The sequence below is a fragment of the Dysidea avara genome, chromosome 12 (genome assembly GCF_963678975.1).
Source record: "Dysidea avara chromosome 12, odDysAvar1.4, whole genome shotgun sequence".
Lineage (NCBI taxonomy): Eukaryota > Metazoa > Porifera > Demospongiae > Dictyoceratida > Dysideidae > Dysidea > Dysidea avara.
Genome location: NC_089283.1, coordinates 26,121,520 through 26,145,286, shown reverse-complemented (window position 1 = coordinate 26,145,286; position 23,767 = coordinate 26,121,520). Strand labels below are relative to the sequence as shown.

The following is a 23,767-nucleotide window of genomic DNA, read 5'->3' as shown; positions in this document are numbered from 1 at the left end:
CTATTTAGATGATATTCTCGTTCATTCCCAAAGTGAAGTCTCTCATAAGGAACATCTTGATAATTATAGTGTTTAAACGTTTGCTGGATGCTGGTTTAACCTTGAGGGGCTCAAAATGTCACATAGGAATGAATGCTGTGCACTACTTAGGCCATGTGTTTTCAGGTACAGGTATGTCACCTGATCCCAACAAGGTACAAGTATGTCACCTGATCCCAACAAGGTACAGGTATGTCACCTGATCCCAACAAGGTACAGGTATGTCACCTGATCCCAACAAGGTACAGGTATGTCACCTGATCCCAACAAGGTACAGGTATGTCACCTGATCCCAACAAGGTACAGGTAGTTGTAACGTGGCCCACTCCAACCAATCCCACTGAGGTGAGCCAGTTTCTTGGCCTGGCTTCATATTATAGACAATTTGCTAATATTGCCTCTCCTTTGTACTCTCTTACACATGATGGCATGACCTTTTCATGGAATGGTGACTGTGTAAATGCCTTTGAAATGCTTAAGCAATGTTTAACTAAGGCACCAGTCTTTTCTTACCCCTTGTTTGGCCCAAATGCTGCAGAATTCATACTCGAAACAGATGCTAGTGCAGTTGGTCTAGGAGCTGTTTTAGAGCAAGATGGGCACCCAATTGCTTATGCTAGTCGGTCTCTCACTAAATCAGAGCGCAACTACAGTGTCATTCAGCGAGAATGCTTAGCCATTGTGTTTTCATTGAAGCAATTCCGCCACTACTTACTTGGTCGATGATTTAAATTATATACAGACCATGCTCCATTGCAATGGCTATCAGCACAAAAGATGGAAGGTATGCTGTGATGATGGTCTCTGGCTATACAGGAATACGATTTTGCAATTGTTTACCGTAAAGGATCTGCGAACAGTAATGCTGATGCACTTTCCCGTGTTACAACCTCACTATGTGCTGCTACCATAAGCTTACCGCTTTACTCTCATGAGGACCTCCGTACCAGTCAGTCTAAGGACGCCATCTTGTCAACTGTTCTTCAAGCCCGTCTGGCTTTGACAGATAGTCCACAGAGTGCAAAGTGGAATAAACCACCACTCTATAGGTATAAACAGCTTTGGCACCAACTCAAAGTAATTGATGGTGTACTATGCCACCAGTATTCACCCAGTCCTATGCAGCAGATGGTCACAGTGCCCCTTCTGCCCCCAAGTCTCAAGAAAGATGCCCTCAACCGTAACCATGATGCTCTGACAGCTGGCCACTTGGGAGCACACAAGACGCTTGAACATTTACGTCGTGATGCATTCTGGATCAATATGGCCAAGGACGTTGAGGAATACTGTAAACAATGCTCCACCTGCCAGCAGTCAAAACTGCCCATGCCACAACGTGCACCATTACAAAACATCCCCATTGGTCAGCCATGGCAAATGATAGCGGTGGACATCTTGCAAGTGCCAATGTCAACAAATAATAATCGCTATTTGCTGGTGATACAGGATTATTTTACTAAGTGGGCTGATGCCATCCCCCTTCCAGATCAAACAGCGTCTCGTATCACAACAGAGCTTATCAAGTTTTTTAGCACATATGGTCCACCCCAAATATTACACTCTGATCAAGGTCGTAACTTTGAAAGTGCAGTGTTTACGCAAGTCTTACATGCATTCGGTGTTCAAAAATCACGGACTACTCCATACCACCCCCAAGGGGATGGTATGGTAGAAAGGTTCAATAGGACCTTGCTAAAGCTGTTGCGAACATATGTTGAGTCACAGAGTGACTGGGAAACTTACCTGCCATATGTATTGTATGCTTATAGAACATCCCAACACACCACAACAGGAGTTTCTCCGTTTTTGCTTTTGTATGGCAGGCATCCATCACCATGTCCAATGGCAACACAATTAGGTTATGACCCACAATCTTACCTGGCTCAAATTCAAGCCAGACTTGCAGAACTACAAGACTTTGTCCACACTAACATCTCCAAAGCGGCTTGTTCGCAAAAGCTCCATTATGACCAATGTACCAAGCAACCTGCATTTGCTGTAGGCAACCTAGTTTGGTTGTCTATCCCTACAGCAGGGAAACTTGATCCTAGGTGGGAAGGGGAGTGGGTTATTAAATCTATGAAAAGTCCCATTACTGCAGAAATTTGTGATGGCAGACGTACTAGAGTTGTGCATACTAATCGATTACAACATCGTTATATTCCAGGCCAACTTGACACCGCTGAACTAGATGACATCAACAACAGACATGAGTGTACAGACTGGGCCCCTCCTTCAGTTGACCATATTGTACTCTCTCCAGCTGAACAAACTGTGACCCCACGCTATCCCCAAAGAAACAGAAGACCACCCGAGTATTATAGACCATAAGCTTGTGGTCAAGCTTCATCTGGAGGGGGCGAATGTAACATTGTGAACTGGAACTATTATTATTATTATTATTGATAATATTGTAAAATGATCTTGTAAATGTATGTATGATTATTGTTGTTGTAACATATACCAGTAATTGGATTGTGTGCCTTAATTAGAGTGAGTGTGCTGTAATTGGAGTTTGGTTGTAACACGTGTCGATTATTGAGTTTTCAATTCTATTATTACAGCCCACAATGGCACCAGCCAGGCCCCATGCTGCCGTCAATGCTTTCACCAAGTTACTGAGGCCACTGATCAGATACTGGCGTGGCTAGGGCTTGAGAGCTCTGCTTTATCTTGATGACGGGATTGTAGCAGTATCAGGTGAGTCAGACACAAAAGGTGCTAGTTATAGGGTAAGAGGGGACTTGGTAAAGGAAGGGTTAGTGGAGCATACAGCTAAGTGGAGCATACGGCTAAGTGCTCCTGGATGCAATCCCAACAAACCTCATGGCTTGGTTTTGACCTGGACTTGGGCCGAGGGATGATATCCGTCCCAGAAGAAAACACTGCAGCCTTGAAAGGGCAGTTGAGCCTGGTGGTACAGGCGGGCCACCTGAAGACCCACCAACTGGCTAGCATTATCAGCAAGATAATTTCCATGTCCTTGGCTGTGGGCCTGGTCAGCTGGCTCATGACTAGGGTATGTACTAATTGCTGAACAGCCAACAGTACTGGTGTCAGTCCCTCACCGACAGCTGAGGCAACAGCAGAGCTGCAGTTTTGGCTGGATCAGATTGACAGTATCAACGGCCAAGAGATTTGGCACAGCCCCTCAGCGGTGAGAGTAGTATACTCTGATGCAAATGACACAGGCTACGGAGGCTTCATGGTGGAGCATAGGTGCTATGTTGCCCAAGGGGCATGGTCAGCTGAGGAGAGAATAAAGAGCTCCACATGGAGAGAGCTGAGAGCTGTGCGGATGGTACTTGAGTCTCTGTTACCAAAGCTCAGGAATAAGAGAATACGTTGGTTCTCAGACAACCAGAATGTTGTCAGAATCCTTGACACAGGGAGTAGGAATCCACCCCTGCAGGAAGAAGCGCTAGCAATATTTTCCGTTGCTTCATGGAACCTGATTCGCATTGATCCAGAATGGATCCCTTGTACAGAGAACCTGCAAGCAGATTACCTGAGCCATCTCCAGGATAGGGATGACTGGGCCATACAGCCTTTTGTATTCCAGGAGTTTGATCAGCTTTGGGGGCCACATTCAGTAGATAGATATACAGATCACTTGAATACAAAGCTCCCACGATTCAACTCCAGGTATTGGTGTCCTAGCACTGAGGCAGTCGACGCATTCACCTGCAACTGGGGGCAGGACACTAAATGGGTGTGCCCACTGCCATAACTTGTCCCAAGGGTGATACGTCATGCACAGAGTACATGGGCTAAGGGGACCCGTGTTGGTTATCAGCTCCATTTTGGCCAATAATCTTACCAGACGGGTCGAAGCCAGCTACATTTGTAAGGGACTAATGTAAGGGTAATTTGTAAGGGTAATTAACAAAGAGCAATGGCCGATTGTACCCGGCAAATCAGGCAATGCCTTCCCAGTGTGCAATCTATTGGCAATTCAGTTCAATTTTTGCTTCAACTTAAACAAGCATCCCAGAGTGCCTTTACGGTGGTTAATTATATTATTTGGTAGTTGAAAGTTAATTGCAGTATGCAAGTGTGATGTAGCTAATTGTTAGTACTAGGATTAGGAGGTGGCCAGCATTAAGTACCGAACTGATGCCAGTGGTGAGGTCATTTGGGTACTACAATTTAGTGATTGTCATCTAATTAAATATATATCAAGACTGTAAGGGAAGTCATGTGCTGGGGGGTGAGTGGCCAGCCTAAGGCTTGTTTGTTAAGGTTAATTGTGCGCTAAGGTCTAAGAATAAGTGGCCAGTATTAGATTTGTTTTATTGAGTTTAGCAGTGACCAGTCTGGTAGTACTGGATTTGTTTTATTGAGGTTAATGTTGTGCTAGGAATAGGTGACCAGCCTGAAGTACCAAATTTGTTTCGTTGTTAACTGGGTGATAGGATTGAGCGACCAATTTTGTTTTATTAAAGTTAATAGTGTGCTAGGAATAAGTATACAGTCTGGAAGTACTGGTTTTCTGTCAAGGTAATTGGACACCAGGATATACAGGATCTAGTAGCACATAGTGTTGAGGTGACAGTCAGGAGGGTTGGGAGAGTAAACAAACATTAATAAATTAATAAGGAGGGGTCACAATTCGTCATTACTGAAGGGATCTTGATTTGCATTTTAATATTACGGTAAATTTTGTTTTTCAGATGTGTTGACGTCAGGAATGTGGACAAGTTTTAAAGGCTTGGAGGATGCCGAGCTCAAGAGGCTAGCTACAGATTTACCAGCAACAGTGCTGCAATGCAAAGCCACATCATCAACAACCTCGGGTGCCTACAGGAGCTGGAAGGAATGGGCTTCAGCACACAATTTAGCTGTCTTCCTGGTCAATGAGGGACATGCTGTACTGTATCAGCAGCACTTGGCTGAGACAAAGTGCTCAAAGTCAGCAGTAGAGAAAATGGCCTATGGGATCGCGTGGGCACACTTGATGGCAAGAGTCCCATCTCCAACAGATTCTCCTATAGTCCGAGCAACTTTAGAGGGCCTCAAGAGGAAACTAGCTAAGGTGGTACAAGTTCGTGGATTAACTATCGGTATCCCTAACACCAAATTTCTGGTTGCTGGGAAGTGAGTGACTCAGATTGATTTAGACCCTATTCACATTGGTGGCAGTGTTATTGAGTCTGTGTCAGCTTTTGCTACCTAGGGTCTGTGATGGAGTGCCATAATGGTGTGAATGCAGAGTTGACTGCTAGAGTGTCCTGTGCTGCTACAATTTTTGGAGCTTTGCGAAGATCTGTCTTTTCTGACAAGTTGTCGTCCTTGCAAACAAAGAGAATAGTGTACCAGGCTGCCCAATATACAGCTGGGTACGCTGGAACAGTGTGAGTAAAGTTTCTTGCTTAAGGAAACAACAACATCAAATTGGTATAATCAGGTATTTTAAACCTGGAACCTTTCGATTACCCCTAACCACTTGGCTATGGTGCTTCACTCTTCTGCAACATGAATGGGCTGGGGGCGCGTTGTTAACTGGGGAAATAGTCTACCCAGCTGTTAATGGTGACCTGGTGTTAACTGGGGAAGTAGTCTACCCAGCTGTATTAATGGGGACCTGGTATTAACTGGTGAAGTAGTCTACCCAACTGTATTAATGGGGACCTGGTGTTAACTGGTGAAGTTGTCTACCCAGCTGTATTAATGGGGACCTGGTGAAGTAGTCTACCCAGCTGTATTAATGGTGACCTGGTGTTAACTGGTGAAGTAGTCTACCCAGCTGTATTAATGGTGACCTGGTGTTAACTGGTGAAGTAGTCTACCCAGCTGTATTAATGGTGACCTGGTGAAGTAGTCTACCCAGAGCTCTGTATTAATGGGGACCTGGTGTTAACTGGCGAAGTAGTCTACCCAGCTGTATTAATGGTGACCTGGTGTTAACTGGTGAAGTAGTCTACCCAGCTGTATTAATGGGGACCTGGTGTTAACTGGCGAAGTAGTCTACCCAGCTGTATTAATGGGGACCTGGTGTTAACTGGTGAAGTAGTCTACCCAGCTGTATTAATGGGGATCTGGTGTTAACTGGTGAAGTAGTCTACCCAGCTGTATCAATGGGGACCTGTTGTTAACTGGTGAAGTAGTCTACCCAGAGCTCTGTATTAATGGTGACCTGGTGAAGTAGTCTACCCAGCTGTATTAATGGTGACCTGGTGAAGTAGTGTACCCAGCTGTATTAATGGTGACCTGGTGAAGTAGTCTACCCAGCTGTATTAATGGTGACCTGGTGTTAACTGGCGAAGTAGTCTACCCAGCTGTATTAATGGTGACCTGGTGTTAACTGGTGAAGTAGTCTACCCAGCTGTATTAATGGTGACCTGGTGAAGTAGTCTACCCAGCTGTATTAATGGGGACCTGGTGTTAACTGGTGAAGTAGTCTACCCAGCTGTATTAATGGTGACCTGGTGTTAACTGGTGAAGTTGTCTACCCAGCTGTATTAATGGTGAAGTAGTCTACCCAGCTGTATTAATGGGGACCTGGTGTTAACTGGAGAAGTTGTCTACCCAGCTGTATTAATGGTGACCTGGTGTTAACTGGTGAAGTAGTCTACCCAGCTGTATTAATGGTGACCTGGTGTTAACTGGAGAAGTTGTCTACCCAGCTGTATTAATGGTGACCTGGTGAAGTAGTCTACCCAGCTGTATTAATGGGGACCTGGTGAAGTAGTCTACCCAGCTGTATTAATGGTGACCTGGTATTAACTGGTGAAGTAGTCTACCAAACTGTATTAATGGTGACCTGGTGAAGTAGTCTACCCAGCTGTATTAATGGTGACCTGGTGTTAACTGGGGAAGTAGTCTACCCAGCTGTATTAATGGGGACCTGGTGTTAACTGGTGAAGTACTCTACCCAGCTGTATTAATGGGGACCTGGTATTAACTGGTGAAGTAGTCTACCCAACTGTATTAATGGGGACCTGGTGTTAAATGGTGAAGTAGTCTACCCAGCAGTATTAATGGTGACCTAGTGTTAACTGATGAAGTAGTCTACCCAGCTGTATTAATGGTGACCTGGTGAAGTAGTCTACCCAGCTGTATTAATGGTGACCTGGTGTTAACTGGGGAAGTAGTCTACCCAGTTGTATTAATGGGGACCTGGTATTAACTGGAGAAGTAGTCTACCCAACTGTATTAATGGTGACCTGGTATTAACTGGTGAAGTAGTCTACCCAGCTGTATTAATGGTGACCTGGTGTTAACTGGGGAAGTAGTCTACCCAGTTGTATTAATGGGGACCTGGTATTAACTGGAGAAGTAGTCTACCCAACTGTATTAATGGTGACCTGGTGTTAACTGGTGAAGTAGTCTACCCAGCTGTATTAATGGTGACCTGGTGAAGTAGTCTACCCAGCTGTATTAATGGGAACCTGGTGAAGTAGTCTACCCAGAGCTCTGTATTAATAGGGACCTGGTGTTAACTGGCGAAGTAGTCTACCCAGCTGTATTAATAACAGTTTACACAGTCTGTGGTCCTCCACAAATTGTTTTTGGAGGATGACAATTGGGTCTTGTCAATATATGAAACTTTTATGCATAAAGAGCGTTAGTAATGTGGCAATACAGACAACATACAATATTACCCCCCAGGCCCTTGCGCACTGGTATTCAGTCCCACATGCCACTGGATCATAATTATTAAACAGTTAAATGTAGCCATGCATAGTAGTCGCCAGTGTGTCTTCAATAAAGGACAGGGCTCAACCCAGAATATTAACCTAGAGGGGGCGAAGTAAGTCGCTTCGGATTCTAGGGGGGTCTGGGGGCATGCTCCCCCAGGAAAATTTTGAAAATTTAGGTGTAAATATACTCAATTTTGGTGAAATTTTACTGTGATGCCATTGAATATTGACCATTGGATTATACAACTTTGGGATCAATTAAACCTTTCCATTTCTCAAGGCTTTAGGTATAAACCTAGGGGGGGCAATAGCTAACCCAGAGGGGGCCTGTGCCCCCCCCCCCCCCCCCCCCCCCTAGATTAACCCCTGAAGGTCCAATGAATACATGCTGCAAAAGTTCATAATACAAGTATGAACTCTTGATGCAAGCCTTCATTACATAACTATATAGTTCCAACCATCACACACAACACAAAGCAGCAAGTAAATATATAATATTACTGTGGCCATTACGACACCCACCTCATTCTGTAAGTGTTCCTTTACAACATCACTAACTCCTGTGTACAATTTCTTGCCCTGTTTGTGCAGCACTAAAGTGTAAGCGTTCCTATAATGGTATATAGTGAACTAGTGGCCAAGCACAGCACACATCACCTGTATAACTCCTCGAAGCTTAGTCCACTATTGTTTTTCTTCTGTATCTCGCGTATAGCATTTTTAAGAAGAGTCCAACTAGCCTCTTCTGTTTTGGGGTCCATAGTTGGCTGTGGGGATAAGGAATAAGCTAAGCTGGCTCATGATCGGAGGCATTATTTAGAAGCAAACAGGTACAGCTATGTTTACCGGGAACGGCTTGATTTTCATCTTGCTCGCTTCTTTCTTAGGTCCCCCACTTGTCCTAGTACTCATCGCTGCTGCGTGCTGATTATTACAAGAAGACACAACACAGTCAGCTATCCCATTTATTCGAACAAAGATTAGAAATATACGGTAGGATGACTGATAGCGGGCTAGTGTCTGGACCAAGGGACGCTGAAGTAATGGAGGCGATCCTGAAGGAAATGGGAGTCACAGAATACGACCCAATGGTTGTACATCAGATGTTGGAATTTGTGTACAGTGCGCTATAATACGAGTATATTACTACTCTAATATAACGCACACCCTTAGGATACGTCACTAACGTGTTAGAAGATGCTAAAGTGTACTCGGAACATGCAAAGAAGAAGGAGGTCGATGTTGCAGATGTGCGGCTCGCGATAGAAAATAAAATGGATCACTCATTTACTCCCCCGCCCCCGCGTGAAGTAAGTCAGTATGACGTGCTATACACAGGTTCTAATAGTTCTTGCGCGTCGAAAATTTTAAAGCGGAAGTCATGTGTGGTAATTATAGTTTGAAGTTCAAAAATGAATTAATTTGATTGGTCAAAACCCTATGCACATGATTTCGCTTGTTTTTGTTATCGCACAAGAACTATTAGAACCTGTGTAGTATTAAATAATGTCGGTGATCACGTGAGGGTGGTGTCTATGTAATCACTCTGGGGGTAATGGTACAAAGCATACACCCATTGCTATAGAACCTTGTTCACTGAATTAATTATTAATTTCATAGCACTTATAACCATTGCAAAGGAGTTATCCGCCAATATTTGCCATTTGCAGTACCAAAACCATAGTAACATCACAGTTCTCTGCCAAATTCACCATTTGCAGTACCATAACTATGGTAACATGATAGGAACCATCATACTTGGAACTTAAAAATGGCATCCAAAAAGCCATCATCACCATGGTAAATAGGGATCCTTGTATGGCTCTGCATGACATCAGAGGGTACTTACTGTTCTAGATGAATAAGGTCTATAGAGCGATCACTCAAAATGACATTAAAATCCACAACTTCTGCAAATTCAATGGCGGGGCTCCTTCAAGAGGCTACAACATGGCTTTTGGTGATTCATTTTGCATGAAATTTACTCAGGACATAGAACAGAAGTTGGGAAAATCGTTATTTGGGTATCGGGTTGGTTTTACCGAATAAAATGACTCTTTGACTCAACTTGAGAAAGCAATTGTCACTAAACAACACTTCAATGAACTATTGTATGTCCATTTGTCGAAATAAACGTTGTGAGACTCTTCTATCGTACTTTTCAGTGTCAATATCCTTGTGCCCACGCATTTTTTTGTTGCCTATTATCAGCCGTAACTTTCCCAGCACGGGTCAAACTAACCTGCATTACCTAAACTACTGTCTACCTCTCTCCTGATAATGTGGTTTATTTAGAAAAACAGTCTCAAACCTGAGGCTAAGTAAACTCGCATTTTGTTCACTACTATCCATATATATGATTACACGTGTTTTGTACATGTCATTACATAATTATATTAACTTAAAAATGAAGTAGGATAAAAAGTGTTTTTTCTTATAGCATACAACTATACAAGTGTGACTGTTCTATTAGGGTGACTGCTGTATTAGAGTATCTTCAGCCTTTCTACCAAGGGGGTGTCACTATTTCATATTTTCACTGTGCTAGCATTATGAATACAGCTAGACCAATAGTAATGGGATGTGTCATTGTAATAAAGTAAATAGATTCGAGGACCAAATTAATTTTCAAGTATGGAGGAACATGTAACTTTGTGTTATAAGGAAAGCAGTGGTCTTCTGTAAAATGAAGACGGATTATTGTTTGGTATTAACTTAATGGTAATTTCATACACAACAATAATATCATAACAGTTTTGTTCTACACAAAACAGTACTTGTGATATGAAGCAATGAATGGGCGATATCATCTCCACTGAACGTCTGCTTCATTATTTCTTTATCGTGAATTCATGAGGTAGTCACATGATCTTTTGTATACAAATCGAATTGTCATCACGTGCTGAGTCTAATGGCGTTTAGTGTGATACGCTAGGACTAAGTACCATCGAGATATGGTAGCAGGTGTAGAGTAATGGCGGACGAAAATGGAAGAGATACTTTTTCTTGACAGCCTAGCAGCGGAGATTCTTTTCAAACAAAGTGATACTTGGTGTGATTTTGTCAGGGATTTCATGGTGAGTATCGTGGTGTTAGCGAATTCTTTCTATTGTGTTCTAATAAGTAGTTATAACAGCTTATACCAGCCCATGTACTTGCGCCCAATATATTGGACTTTGGTCCTCGAAGGGTTAATTAAGAGGTGTCATCTCGGTGCTCGATCATTATTAGCTGTCATATAGATGATTTCCACGTGACACGGAATAAAGTAGGATATTACAGAAATTTAACACTGGTAGGCAACTTGTGTGGTTGCGTTAAACAATGCCAACAACTTGTGCGGTTGTTGGGTGTAAAACCAGACAAAAGAAGGGAATTCCCCATAGTTTTTATTGAATTCCTCCCAAGCTTGAGTGTTGCTGTCGTTGGTTAGCATTTATTAACAGGAAGAATGAAGATGGATCACCATGGCGCCCTGGAACAGGAGACCGTGTTTGTTCAGATCATTTTATTTCCAACCATTTGCTGGCCTAACAATTGTAGACCTACTTTTCTCAGTATTGATTCAGCTTAGGTGTGGACTAGAAGCTTTTGATGTTTCAATCAGATTACAGATCAGCAAAGCCACTTACAGCAGACTATTTGCACATGGATTTTGTTTCTGTCAAAGGAACTTAAACTGTTGTTCCCTTTTCCTACCAGAGACCAAGTATTGCAGTGGATGCCTGCATCATTTAAACGTTATTTTCCTTGGAGATGTACCAGCTTGTATATAGCTGGGGTGCGCGGCACCATTTCAGATGTGCGTGGGTTCACCAGTCATAAAAATAATATTTATTTTAAAAGTTAACAAACAAGTACACAGAAAAATTTGGAATTTTTCAACTGAGTAGGGACCATAGCACATCGATTAAAAGTACTGAAACAAACTGGAGTAGTGTACGGTATTAAATCACAATAAAACAATAAGAAGTTTTATATCCCTACTGTGCTCAAGATACCATAATGGAAATGCACAGTAGGGATATAACACTTCTTATTGTTTTACTGTGATTTAATATTGTACACTACGTACTTTTTATCGATGTGCTATGGTCCCTCGTGCTGAACATAAAATCCATCAAGCTTCTCACTCAGATTGTTCCAGTATTCTACTTCAGCTAGGATAAGATCAACAACCATTTCACCTCCGCTAAATACAACAAAATCACACCACTCCACTTCTAAAATAGCCATCTGCCCTTGTACTTGAGCACAGTACACATGATCATGTGGTAAATACAGACTTCCATCCACCTTACTTCTCATGAAAAACTTGTTGCCAAACTTCTCTGCAATGGTCTTAGGAGCAAACTCAACTGATACACATCCTTCTATGTAGTATGGGCATTTTATTTCCAAGCAGCCATTGCACAAAGTGTCAACACTAGAACATAGTACCAGTCCATCAGGGGAAGCACCCAAATAACTCTTCTCTGCCAATAAATGTAATCCACTGCATGTAACGATCATATCTTCAGCTGCTCTATTTTCAACATAAATTTTGCAGACAGTTTCCTCATTATCCTTTCCCCACCTCATTGCAGGGGTTGAACATTTGATAGGCCCACCATACCCTTGACAAGTTGTCAGTTGTTGGTCGTCGGGGAAAGATTTCACCAAACCTTGAACTGGTCAGTCTACCATTCCGCAAGGCATACCAAAGCTCACAGTCTGGTTGGTCATGTGTTGCAATTTCTATGTCTTCCACTGTTGTCATGGGCAGTCTCATGCTATCTAAATATCTGTGGCAATCATCAGTAGATGGGTAGAAGTGGTGTGATGTCATGGGATGAATCTGACTATAAATGACATAATGACTCGGTGAGCATAGCAACTTTTGAGGTATCGCAACTTCTCCAGAACTGCTGTAGCCCTGTAGATGGAACAGAGTATAAAAGTTTATTTACCGCATCTGTATCTAAAATCCTGTGTTGGTGCTGGCGAGGATCAAATGTACTCCGTTTGATTGTTGTGATCTAGTTCAGGATCATCCCCATCAGTAGGCTTGACAAATGTCATGGAAGTGGCACGGGCCGAAGTGACAACCTTTTTAGGTGGCTGATTCCATGTCATAGCTATGGAAGTTTTGGACTTATCTGTAGGAAAATCAGCATCATTTGGATGGTAATCATTATAACAAAGCAGAGCAGCAATGTGGTTACAAGCTTGACTTAACCTGCAAGCATGTGGCTAATCAGAACATTGAGTTAGCATTCATATTATAATTAGGAACAGTGTCTAACTGCAACAGTTGGTACTAAACACAATATAGCTAGTGGGTCTAGGTTTACTGCATTAGTGGTGATAGCTAATGGAGTTTCTATCTGCTGCTTAGGCCTTAACACTTTCAGTATTAGGACTGCTAGGTACTTACCCAGACACACAGGAGCACTAGCCAGCATAAACATCTCCAGTATCACCATTCAAAGTAGGGCTGAAACGATCATGGTTTTTTAGTATTCGAGTACTCTCTAGAGTTAATTGTACCAACCTTAAACAGTTTACAGCTTTTCAAGTAACAACAATGATACACACACTGTATTAAAGTACTGATGTTAGTGTCCCTGAAATCAAAACTCTACAGCCTTCATTATGTCACTCCCTGATGACAATACATCATGTGAGCTGGGTCACATGATGTTAACGAGTACTCGAGTACCAATTTTACTATCCGAGTACCAAATCCTTAGCGAGTACTCTCCGAGTATTAGTATTTGTTTCAGCCCTAATTCAAAGCAACAAAGACTTCCAGGGGAGCATCACAAGTAGTGAATGGTAAACAAAGGCACGGAAATACAACACTCGAGGAGACAAATCATTGGTGGCCTGGCATCCATAAACCCATACGTTTTTCGCAAATCCATCGTAGAAGAATTTGTAAGCCTTCAGGGACTTGTGAGCTCGTAGTGCATGCATATCGAAGGTCTTGTCCCGTCCATAGACTAGATACACTATAATATTCACCAATGTGAAATCTGTTAACTTTTCACCAAGTTCCTTGCCCCATTCTGTCACCCTGGAAAGTAGCGAAGGATCCTCAACACACTTTTAACCTCATCTGTTATGTACGATATCCCTGTTGCTTCATCATCGTCCTCATCGTGCTTTCCTCGAATCGCACAATTCCTTGCCATAGCCAGTATTCTGTCCCTCACTTCACCTTTCTCCGAAGATCCAGTGAGGTGTATGTTGCAATCCTTCACCAATAGCTTCAACTGTTTAAGCATCATTCCTGATAAAATACCAGTTAATTCTTCTGCCCCAGCCCCTGGCCATTAAGAAGAAACATTTCACTTTGCTTTCCTGAGTTTCCTCAGGCTGACGTAACTGACTGAGCTCCATTCCTAAGCGCATTGATTCCTTGCCTACCAGCGTATCCGAACTCAGTAATATCCAGCGTCTCCGTATCACATGGAAATGGTCTATAGTTACTGGTATCTACTGAGTGTAAGTGCTTAAATATGTTCATAGTGCCTAAATATGCTGCTCAAGGAAATTGTTGATAGGGAAAATTAACACCTCAATATGGTTTCATTGCATGAAGAAGGACGAAGACCAGCCTGATTGAAGATAAAAGGAAAAACAAGGCGCAGGGGGGCACACAGTTGTCGGAACCCCAAAAGGCACATCCTACTGGTGAGTTTGTTATTGTGGCGTAAAATTTTGGTCGTACACTGTTTCATTTGGCCTCCAGCCTTGTGACTGTGGTCAGGTAGGAAGGCAGACGAAAATTTGAGTTTCAGTGATCTTTTGTCAAAATTCATTATCCTACTGCCTGTAAGTGTTTTAATGCGTATTTGATGTAAGATGGACTAATATTATTCCGTAAAGGTGATTTTTGTTATGTAAGATGTTTCTAGGATGATTTTAAAGGTGATATTTTACGTCATCTACTTAAACAATACTACCATACCGTTTGATAGCCACAAGGATTAAGTACCTGCTTGCATCTAGACACTTAGTGCTACACAGAGAGTATGGTCTGGCCACACAAGACTCATGTGTTCAATTGTCTCTAGTAAGAACCCAGGCTAAAACAATCACCTAATACACGTACTCAGTTTATGAAATTTTCTGGCTTGACTAAAAAAAACATGCGGGCAGTGGACAGGAAAGAAGACATCAAGTTGGAGTGGCCCTAGATATATAGATACTTAAGGGGGCAAGCAACTATGTCCTATGGCTTCCGTAAATTATGTGTTTTATATGAAGCTGTAAAACCAACACAGATGCTGTTCTCCACCTGATGAATAACACATGTTGTAGTTGAGACATTGAACTTCTGTTCAGTGCAAATCTGACTGAAATCATCTGAAGTATGTACAAATTATGGGGTGGTTACAAAATACTGTAATTTTAGCATTTTAAAATCTGGTTTTATACTGTAATTTTAGCATTTTAGAATCTGGTTTCACAATTTTTGCTAAAATTGTGAAACCAGATTCAAGTGTGAAACCAGATTCAAAATTTGTAGAATTCTCATTCTTTAGGTCTAAAATACTAAACTGAGTCTCAGTACTAACTGGAGATGGTGATTTTTAATTACCACAAACACATCTGATGCAAAAGGGGATGCACAGATCAATGAAAACCAAGATTTTGCATGAGAATTAGTAGCGTGCCCCCTTAAAGTTCTTATAACCTCTAATAGATCCAGGCTACAGTGGCATGTACAAAAGTTTCCAATTGATGTGTCAAGGATTAATGCTGTTATCCTCTGTGGTCAGGCAGACCAAAGTTTGGGTTTTTTAATTTAATAGGTTTTCTTGTTTGCAATGCTATTTAGTCTCCTTTAAAACCAATCTGTGATGTTTCTATGACAAATCTTAGCAGCAACATTTATCCCTACCATACTGATAAGGTTGCACTTACAGTTATACAAAACATCTACTATCTGAAGAGGTTGCATACGTCATAAGTTTAACCTATTCAACCGTGACACCTCAGTATCGACATAGTACAAGTAGGGATTCACAACAGTGACATCACTACGGGCAATCCTCGTTAAGGGTAGGGAATTTGAGTGGCGATATCTTACTAACTCTACTTTGTTTCTTCTTGAATTTACCTTGACTGTTTCCTATTCACTATTAGTGTTATCAAATCACGCAGCCAGTTTGTCTTGGAACTTCTTCGCTATGGTCACTTAGGCATGGCACCAATAATTTTTGTGGTGCTATTACAAGGTACAAGACTTTTTAAAGCATCAACTAAGTCCCCAATGACTGAAGATTTGTATAAAGATTACATTTTGTCAAGCGAGGCTGATTCTGAGCCCGTAACCAAGACCCATCAAACCTGTAACAAGGATTACCCATACACAAAACTATTAGTTCCTACGGAAATGATGTCACTGTTGCGAATCCCTACTTGTACTATATTAATTATGGTAATGTGTGAATTAATAATGATTCCCAGAGCCCTTCTATGTCTAGCTAGCTATAGTATGCTCTTTTGTTTCCACATAGTATAAATATCGCTTGAAGCAGCTATCTTTTACCTTCTCACGCAATAAGCGTCTCTAAAAATAATTATCGCTTTGTCTTTTAAAGCTATTGCAGCAACTGTTAAAGGTTTCAGCTGCATTTCTAATGGCCTAAATGTTGATGATTTAACAGTAAAACATCACTGGAGAGTCCACCATTAAGAGTGGAATCCTCGCTTTTAGAAGTCTGGATCCCGAGGTGGATCCATCGCTCAAAGGCATTATTAGCTACAATAGCTAAAGCTAAACTGGTAAGACTATGGAACGACTACCCAGCGTTAGTTGCTAAAGACAACTCTTTGGGTACTACACCATCGTACACACATGTATTCACACTTCCGTAAAATCACATGTTTAGGTTGTGGTGTGTGCCACATTATTAAGCACCACAACTATTAATTATCCTTCAAGAAGAACAAAGAAGCGAATGAATGATGAAAGCAAACAGCATGGTGCAGTGGACAGAACATAATCAGAACAACAGATTATGAATCCACTGTAATTACCTTAGCTGTCTGAAATTTCTGGAGTTGTACACCTAGCGCAACTGGGTCTTACAGCAGGCAGGCAAGCAGACAAAATCCAGGTGATTTTCAAAAAAACTTTAAAACTACTGTACATCAAAACATTTAACTTTTCACTTTGTTTAACCAAGGTACAGTAGTACTAATGTATTCCAGGTGGATTTTTTGGGTAAAACTTATTGAAAGCCCATTTTTTGAAAAATTATGAAGCCATATGATTTCTTACCAATCCCTATTTATTAAGTACTATCTACTTCATGATGTCTCCATTCAGTTGTATATTCAATTATTTGTCTATTACACAAATTGATATTATAGCTGTTACTGGAGATTGCCAGGCAGAAAAATGCTGCACCTTTGCCACTAATTCCAGACAAGTTTGGGGTTAGATTACCACCAGAAAGATATTGTCTAACTAGTAATAACTATAGCCTGAAGAGGGTGAAGAAACCAGTAAGTTGTTTAGTAGTGTTTGTATTCCACCTAATCTACATGACATGTTCTAGGCTCCACCTGGACCTAATGTGACACTGTCTGCTACCTTGTCTTCGTCACTATCCACCATTAAACCTGTGCAAATGGGACCACTGGGCAACCTGCCAGCAAGCTTGTTGCAGAATGTACTGAAGGCACAAATGGTGCCTAGTACCCCTCTAAAGACACTGACAAAGTCTGCTACAACTAGTGCACCGACTAAGATGGACATTGGTGCAACACTAACTGCAACTTCTCCGATGTTAAGTATGCCAGATCTTGCTGGGGGTAGCAACCAGCTGGCTGGTAAGAAGAGGAAACTTGATAATGACAACACGTAAACATATAAATAATATCATGTACACATCTAATTGTCATCATAGAGGAATTTCAAATCTCCTACCACCTTCCTCTGGTGGTGTGGGCTTGTTAGCTAGTTTGGCTGCCTGTAAGACAACACATCAAACAAACCACAAGCAGTCGGTGTGACTCACAAGTTTAGCTGCTCTGCCAAAGTCATCTTCACTTACTATTCTCTTGTTAATATTATTCTCAGCAAACAAGGCCTTAGCATCATCCACATTATTACCTACAAGGGTACACCATTATGGCTCTAGTATTGATGATACCTGGCTACAAGCTTCTTTGATGACAGTTAAACGGTAGGCTGACAACACATGGTTTCATGTGATCTCAATAACTACTGTAGTGATATTATTCATTAAAAGTATTTAAACTATTGCAGACCCTCTCAACCCCAATGGTAATGATAAAACTGTTACAGCAAGTTATGCATGCAAGGTCCTTTTTTGGGAAATTTACAAATTGAAGCTTAGCTCACAAAAACAAATCTGCTGACAGACTGAATAACAATTTGTCCAAGTCATAACTTTGCCATAGTATCCAAAGAGATATGGAGAAATTGTTCGTATCTCACAGATTTCACAGTTGCAGCAATTTCTGCTGGAGGCTATCTGAACAGCTTAGGCCTCACAACAGTAACCCTGTGTATGGTAAGTGAATTGTGAGGATAATTTTTGAATAGTGCTCAGTCAAACACTCTAATAGAGCATACACCCAAACTCAACCATCAGGGTTTACAGTCCTGTTTATGGTACAGCCTCACCTTGTAATCTAACTATTATTGGAATAGATGACTTGATCTCACTGACAGCGTCAATAATCCCCCGGGCTATAACATCACATTGTATAATACCACCAAATATATTGACCAATATCACTTTCACCTGTAATAAAACTGTTATACTATCCTACTAGTTACATCACTAACATTACTATCTGAGCAGATTATCTCAAATGCTTTAGTGACTTGCTCCTTGCTAGCTCCACCCCCAATATCCAGGAAATTGGCTGGCTCTCCACCATACAACTTTATGACGTCCATTGTTGCCATGGCTAGTCCGGCTCCATTTACTAATTGCCATCCAACCAGTTACCATGGATACAGGACACACCTACTCACCAACACAGCCTATAGATCCATCGAGTTTGATATAGTTCAAATCATACTCTGTCGCTTCAACCTCCTTGGGGTCCTCCTGGGAATAGTCTCGCATCCTAAACAATTGTGGCTGCCGCCATTTTGAGTTGTCATCAATATTCATCTTCACATCCATACAATACACTAATGGTATAAATACAATACACGGGTAACATGTGATAAACACATGGGTGATATGAGACACACATGGGTAACACGTGATACATATAATACAGTGGTACCTTGTCCATTCTTGTCCTCAGTCATGGGGTTGATCTCCACCATTGTAGCATCATTGTCTATTAGCACTTTATATAATTTGACCATCTGCTCACTAGCCTATAATAACACATCATATACTATGTGGTACTCACTAGCCTATAATAACACATGTACTGTGTGGTACTCACTAGCCTATATTTTATTATAAAGCACTACTATCATACTGTGTTGCGATATCAGTGGAGGTTGATCACATGACACCACATAGTAAGGGTTGTTTATTAGCTATGAAATGTGTTGTGCAGAGAAGGCTCTGGGACAGATATAGAGTATTCCATATTGATCAGAGGTGTCGCATCTCTTATTATGACTGGGGACCATCATGTTATCAACTTGCCATTTGCTGATATTCCGGATGGAAATCTAACTTCTTTACCACTGATAATGCCAACTCCTGATCCAATCCTGTGCACTTGTAACATTAGTACCCCGTATGTGTGTATGTTGACTGTACCTTCCATTATGTCAATAGGCTGCCATACTAAAGACTGTGGTCTATTCTTGGCCACTTCTTCAATATCCATACCTCCCTCATTACTGGCCATTATCACTGGACCCTAATAACAACCACCAAATTATTTTCAGTAACTTGTAAGGATTCCAAAATGTGTACACAGTGACATGAACTACACACGCACACACCTTGTATGCTCTATCCATCACAATAGCAAAATAATATTCTTTAGAAGGAGTTAACTTCTCACACACAAACACCTGAGTAATGATAATACACAGTAATTATACCAGCTAGCAACAGAAACTGGCTCGGAACAAAGTTTTGGCAAAGGTTGCAAATTCAAATCTCGCCAAAAAATCTTACTGTGTACCCAAGCAACACAGCCACAATGAGCATAAAGTCTGATCCAAATTTCAAACAAAACTCCAACTATACCACAGTGGTATGACTGACAATCATCCACAACAGGAACTCATAAACGGCTTATAAGCTGCTGTCCAGAACTCCTGACATCATAAGGGACCACATCATCACAGTTAAGAACTTGTGATTGTAGTCATGTTAGTAGTTAGTATGATCTCTAACAAACTGACAACACGGTAATGAGATTAATCACCTACGACACTTAAATTCCATAACTGTATTATATCATAACCTTCCATTACAAATTCAATCATCAAATTCTATCCAAGTTGTATTTGAGAAATAATTCAAGCTGTGACATACTACTAATAATTTATATGGCTGCTGACATGGTACATGAATAATAGGATATCCCTCCTGTTATATCTTGTTAATAATGATAATACCTTACTACACATCCTGCCTGCAGCTCCTGTCTGTTTAGTAATCAATTTCTTTCCAATCATTTTATTAGCTATATCTCCAGCCTCTTCTACACTATAGTTGGTGCAATATTATACGAACTTTATTAAGCAGTACCCCTCACGAGTTTGGAAACTGCACCCCTCCGTTAAGACCAGTTTCAAAATGTCCTTTTCCTCTGCCCCCAGCGTGTACTTGAGCCTTGACTACTCCAAGACCTCCAAACGACTCTACTAGTGCTTTTACTTCGCCAGCTGTACTCGCCACTTCACCGCGAGGTACATGGACGCCAGAGTCTTTTAACAATTTCATACATTGGTATTCGTGTAGTGACAGGTTTCTACGCTGTTGCCTTGATAACTGAGGTAAGTGGTGAATATACAACTAGTTTGCTAATAAGACACTTACTTCTGGAGTGGAACGAGATATAAGTATCTTACAGAATCCTACCAAACAACTGTCAATCCTTCGAGCAACATACATCCCAACCGCTTTTTAAAATTTCTGTAAAATGCCGTGAAACGTCAGAAGGAGTGGACGGAGTATATTTCAGTATCCGAATACGTATACTAGGTTATACGGAGCATGGCGGAGCTGAAGGGTGTATCTGCAGCAGGCAAGGTGAGGGTAGAAGCTAAAAGACTTAGTTAACGCACTTCTTGTTTTTTTTTGCAGCTGGATTTAAACAACATCAAACGATGGAATACTTCTACAAAATGTGATTATTTTTTTGCTACACAGTACAAGCAGAGTTTTGTTTACTTCGGTACAGCGGCTGGCACGACGAAAGCTCAGAAGGATGGTGATGTGTGTGCGATGAGTGGGTGTGTGGCTACTCTTGTGGAAGGCGTGGATAAGGAAGACAGTTACATTTGGTCTCCTATGCCATCACTGGCGCTGCGACTTTGTGTTAATGACAATGTCCATGGGAGTGCTAAATTGTGTGGAGGTTATGCATGTGGGGAAGAGATCAAGATGTTTGGAGAACTAGCAAAGCCAGAATACAGCAAGCAGATGTTTTCCTCCAAGGGATACTACACTTCTAAAGTTATTCCACAATACTGGCGCACATCACTGACAGAGCCATCTCAATGTAGCCAGTGGTCGGATGGTACACCACAATCTTCCAAGTCAAACCTGCTTGTCACCCAGTGTTGTCAACAGTATATTGTCAGCTTCTACCTGTACAACTCGTTTATCATTACCGACGAGCACAACAATGTCTCCTGTTCATTCTCAACCGGCTCTGTTCATTTTAACAGACATGTGAAGTGTGCCATTGTTGATAATGATGCCTTCATCATTTGTGGTGGGAAGATGGCTAAAATAGAAAATGTTGATAAACTGCTTGCTACTAATAAGGAGGTGTCAGATGTCATACAGTTTACAGTAGATGTCCCTCACATAAACACAACTCCATTTGTTGTCCAAGGAAACTTGTTTGTGGTTGGAGGATGTGACAAAGATGACGAGCCCTTCTCTGACATTTACCAATTCATGGCTGATACAAAAGAGTGGAAGCTAGTCGGTCTGTCAACAGTGTCACGTTATGGAGTATCAACAGTCGTCTTTACTGACAAGAATGATCATCAGGCTGTGTTTATTGCTGGAGGCTTTAAAGGTGAAAGCATTCCATGCAGTGTAATAGAAAAGGTGTCTGTGGTCTAACAAGTTTATAGTAACTCTGTAGTTGTCCATACATACACACACGTTGTCAATACCATATATATTTAACTTGAGATTAAACTATTAACATGTTTAATACCGGCCGAGCAACTCAGTTCTTCGTTTATTTAGAACCCACAATCAAACCACTCCATAGGTCACGTGGTAGAATGGCCACAAACGAGACGAAAAAAATGAAGTTAGAGGAGAGTCAGCGAATATACCTGTACGGCAGACCAGTGAGTAGCCTAGTCTAGAGGTTGTAGCTAGCCAATATAGGACTTCTTTACAGGTGGAGTTAGATTTTAGTCGCATCAAGAGATGGAGCACCCCGCAGAAATATGGCTCATATTTCACTACACAACATAAGAACCTCTACATATTGTTCGGCTGCGAAACAGCAGCAGCCGCGTTGTTTCCTGATAACAAGATTGTGATAAAGATGAGTGGTTATGGTGTAGTTGTGACGTCATCAGAGGAACCTAGTCAAGTATGGCTCAGCTTACCTCATTTAATATTTCCTGAGGCGCACGACAAGTTGCGAGTTGTGGGTGGCTATGTATGGCAGGACCGGCTGAGGCTAGTTACTAAGGAATCATCTGCTGCTAGTAGATTATGGGAGGTGTCCTTGTCCCAACCATCACTAGCATGGAGTAGCCTTGGTAACGGCTGGACTACAATGGTTATGTTGTATCAATACAAACAATACATATTATATTTCTCTAGTGAGAGTCAGTTGTTAATTGAGAACAAACAAAATGGTGCTACCAGACATTTTACATTTCATATGGACTTTACTCAATTGACAAGATGTTGTGTAGCCCATGATCACTTGTATATCACTAACTTGGATAAGATGGCCACCGTTGATCTAGCAGCCATCCTTCCAACAAACAAGACAGAAGGCCAGTCAGTTAGCAATGCTAAGACACTCAACTCTCAACTTCATTTCATCATGACCCCCTACAACCACTGTACACCATTTGTAGTAGAAGATACATTGTTTATTGTGGGAGGTTGTGATGGTAGTAGTGAGCCATTCTCTGATGTACACCAATTTGTTCCAGACAAAGGAACATGGCGTCTGTGTGGTCACGTTAGTGTGTCACGTTATGGCACTACTGTTGTAGTATTCAGACAACAGAGTGGTGATGACAGTGTGTTTATTGCTGGAGGCTTTAAAGGGGACGGGATAGCATGCAGTGTTATTGAGAAGGTCCCCACTAAATTACTGTCTGAATGAATGCTAAAATTAATTTTGTACATATATCAATACTATATATTTTTACTTGAATTAACTGTGTTACATACCGTATAGTGGGAAATTTTCGAGGGATGAAACTTTTGCGAAACTGTAAAATCCGATTTTTGTACTTTTTAATTCCTGAAAGTCTAGAAAATGAATTTTGTAAGGTAATAGCTATTATGTGTATAAACCTGAAACATTTCACGACGCTATCATTACTCGCAAAATTTGCAAAAGTTTCATACCTCAAAAATTTCTGACTATATGGTATAACAGCAGCAGTTAGTTCCCTTGGTAACAGTAGCACTGAGTTTCCATGGTATGGGGTTGGGTCCAAGTCACACACCTCATGCATCACTATAGCAACAGTAGTCGGCAGTATACCAGACACGCTATACTCTAATAGAACAATCAACTCTACATGTATGATGTTTGTTTCAGAACCTCAAAAGTCCCACACCTCATGCATCACTATAGCAACAGTAGTCGGCAGTATACCAGACAAAATATACTCTAATAGAACAATCAATTCTACATGTATGGTGTTTGTTTCAGAACCTCAAAAGTCCCTTCCCCTAACTATA

General features: G+C 41.3%; 5 protein-coding genes across 6 annotated transcripts in view; 3 read left to right on the top strand and 2 right to left on the bottom strand.

Annotated features, from left to right (window-relative positions):
- The window catches only part of LOC136241818 (cullin-3-like), a 48,154-nt gene extending 39,466 nt beyond the window's left edge, over positions 1-8,688 (bottom strand). For both annotated transcript variants that reach the window (XM_066033144.1, XM_066033145.1), the window contains exons 1-3: positions 8,529-8,688; positions 8,340-8,449; positions 8,205-8,292 (exon numbers count right to left, since the gene is read on the bottom strand). In XM_066033144.1, the coding sequence (XP_065889216.1) occupies positions 8,205-8,292; positions 8,340-8,449; positions 8,529-8,594 (264 nt within the window). In that variant the 5' untranslated portion in view covers positions 8,595-8,688. The remainder of the gene's footprint in view (positions 1-8,204; positions 8,293-8,339; positions 8,450-8,528) is intronic.
- LOC136241823 (transcription initiation factor TFIID subunit 9B-like) lies at positions 8,605-18,024 on the top strand. The gene is made up of 4 exons (XM_066033150.1): positions 8,605-8,804; positions 8,856-8,992; positions 17,052-17,186; positions 17,240-18,024. Exons 1-4 carry the CDS (start codon positions 8,681-8,683, stop codon positions 17,546-17,548), a joined length of 705 nt encoding a protein of 234 aa, XP_065889222.1. The 5' UTR covers positions 8,605-8,680; the 3' UTR covers positions 17,549-18,024.
- LOC136241820 (succinate--CoA ligase [ADP-forming] subunit beta, mitochondrial-like) lies at positions 17,515-20,841 on the bottom strand. The gene is made up of 12 exons (XM_066033146.1): positions 20,681-20,841; positions 20,397-20,632; positions 20,257-20,347; positions 19,633-19,704; positions 19,445-19,547; positions 19,328-19,395; positions 18,951-19,047; positions 18,691-18,852; positions 18,499-18,641; positions 18,334-18,454; positions 17,702-17,796; positions 17,515-17,653 (listed from the first exon to the last, which is right to left on the bottom strand). Exons 1-12 carry the CDS (start codon positions 20,753-20,755, stop codon positions 17,585-17,587), a joined length of 1,332 nt encoding a protein of 443 aa, XP_065889218.1. The 5' UTR covers positions 20,756-20,841; the 3' UTR covers positions 17,515-17,584.
- LOC136241821 (uncharacterized) lies at positions 20,747-22,034 on the top strand. The gene is made up of 2 exons (XM_066033147.1): positions 20,747-20,893; positions 20,948-22,034. Exons 1-2 carry the CDS (start codon positions 20,858-20,860, stop codon positions 21,938-21,940), a joined length of 1,029 nt encoding a protein of 342 aa, XP_065889219.1. The 5' UTR covers positions 20,747-20,857; the 3' UTR covers positions 21,941-22,034.
- A 14-nt stretch (positions 22,035-22,048) lies between these two features.
- On the top strand, positions 22,049-23,690 carry LOC136241822 (uncharacterized). The gene is made up of 2 exons (XM_066033149.1): positions 22,049-22,176; positions 22,230-23,690. Exons 1-2 carry the CDS (start codon positions 22,108-22,110, stop codon positions 23,178-23,180), a joined length of 1,020 nt encoding a protein of 339 aa, XP_065889221.1. The 5' UTR covers positions 22,049-22,107; the 3' UTR covers positions 23,181-23,690.
- The last annotated feature ends 77 nt before the right edge of the window (positions 23,691-23,767 follow it).

Excerpts from the sequence above, each read along its gene's own strand:
- LOC136241823 (XM_066033150.1), top strand. The coding sequence starts at position 8,681 with ATGACTGATAGCGGGCTAGTGTCTGGACCAAGGGACGCTGAAGTAATG. Across the intron at positions 8,805-8,855 it reads GATGTTGGAATTTGTGTACA|GATACGTCACTAACGTGTTA; the intron begins GTGCGCTATAAT and ends GCACACCCTTAG. Across the intron at positions 17,187-17,239 it reads TGAAGAGGGTGAAGAAACCA|GCTCCACCTGGACCTAATGT; the intron begins GTAAGTTGTTTA and ends GACATGTTCTAG.
- LOC136241820 (XM_066033146.1), bottom strand. The coding sequence starts at position 20,755 with ATGTATGTTGCTCGAAGGATTGACAGTTGTTTGGTAGGATTCTGTAAG. Across the intron at positions 18,455-18,498 it reads TAATCTGCTCAGATAGTAAT|GTGAAAGTGATATTGGTCAA; the intron begins GTTAGTGATGTA and ends GTTTTATTACAG. Across the intron at positions 17,797-18,333 it reads AATAATAGTTAGATTACAAG|GTAATAATGTGGATGATGCT; the intron begins GTGAGGCTGTAC and ends GTACCCTTGTAG.
- LOC136241821 (XM_066033147.1), top strand. The coding sequence starts at position 20,858 with ATGGCGGAGCTGAAGGGTGTATCTGCAGCAGGCAAG. Across the intron at positions 20,894-20,947 it reads GTGTATCTGCAGCAGGCAAG|CTGGATTTAAACAACATCAA; the intron begins GTGAGGGTAGAA and ends TTTTTTTTGCAG.
- LOC136241822 (XM_066033149.1), top strand. The coding sequence starts at position 22,108 with ATGGCCACAAACGAGACGAAAAAAATGAAGTTAGAGGAGAGTCAGCGA. Across the intron at positions 22,177-22,229 it reads TATACCTGTACGGCAGACCA|GTGGAGTTAGATTTTAGTCG; the intron begins GTGAGTAGCCTA and ends ACTTCTTTACAG.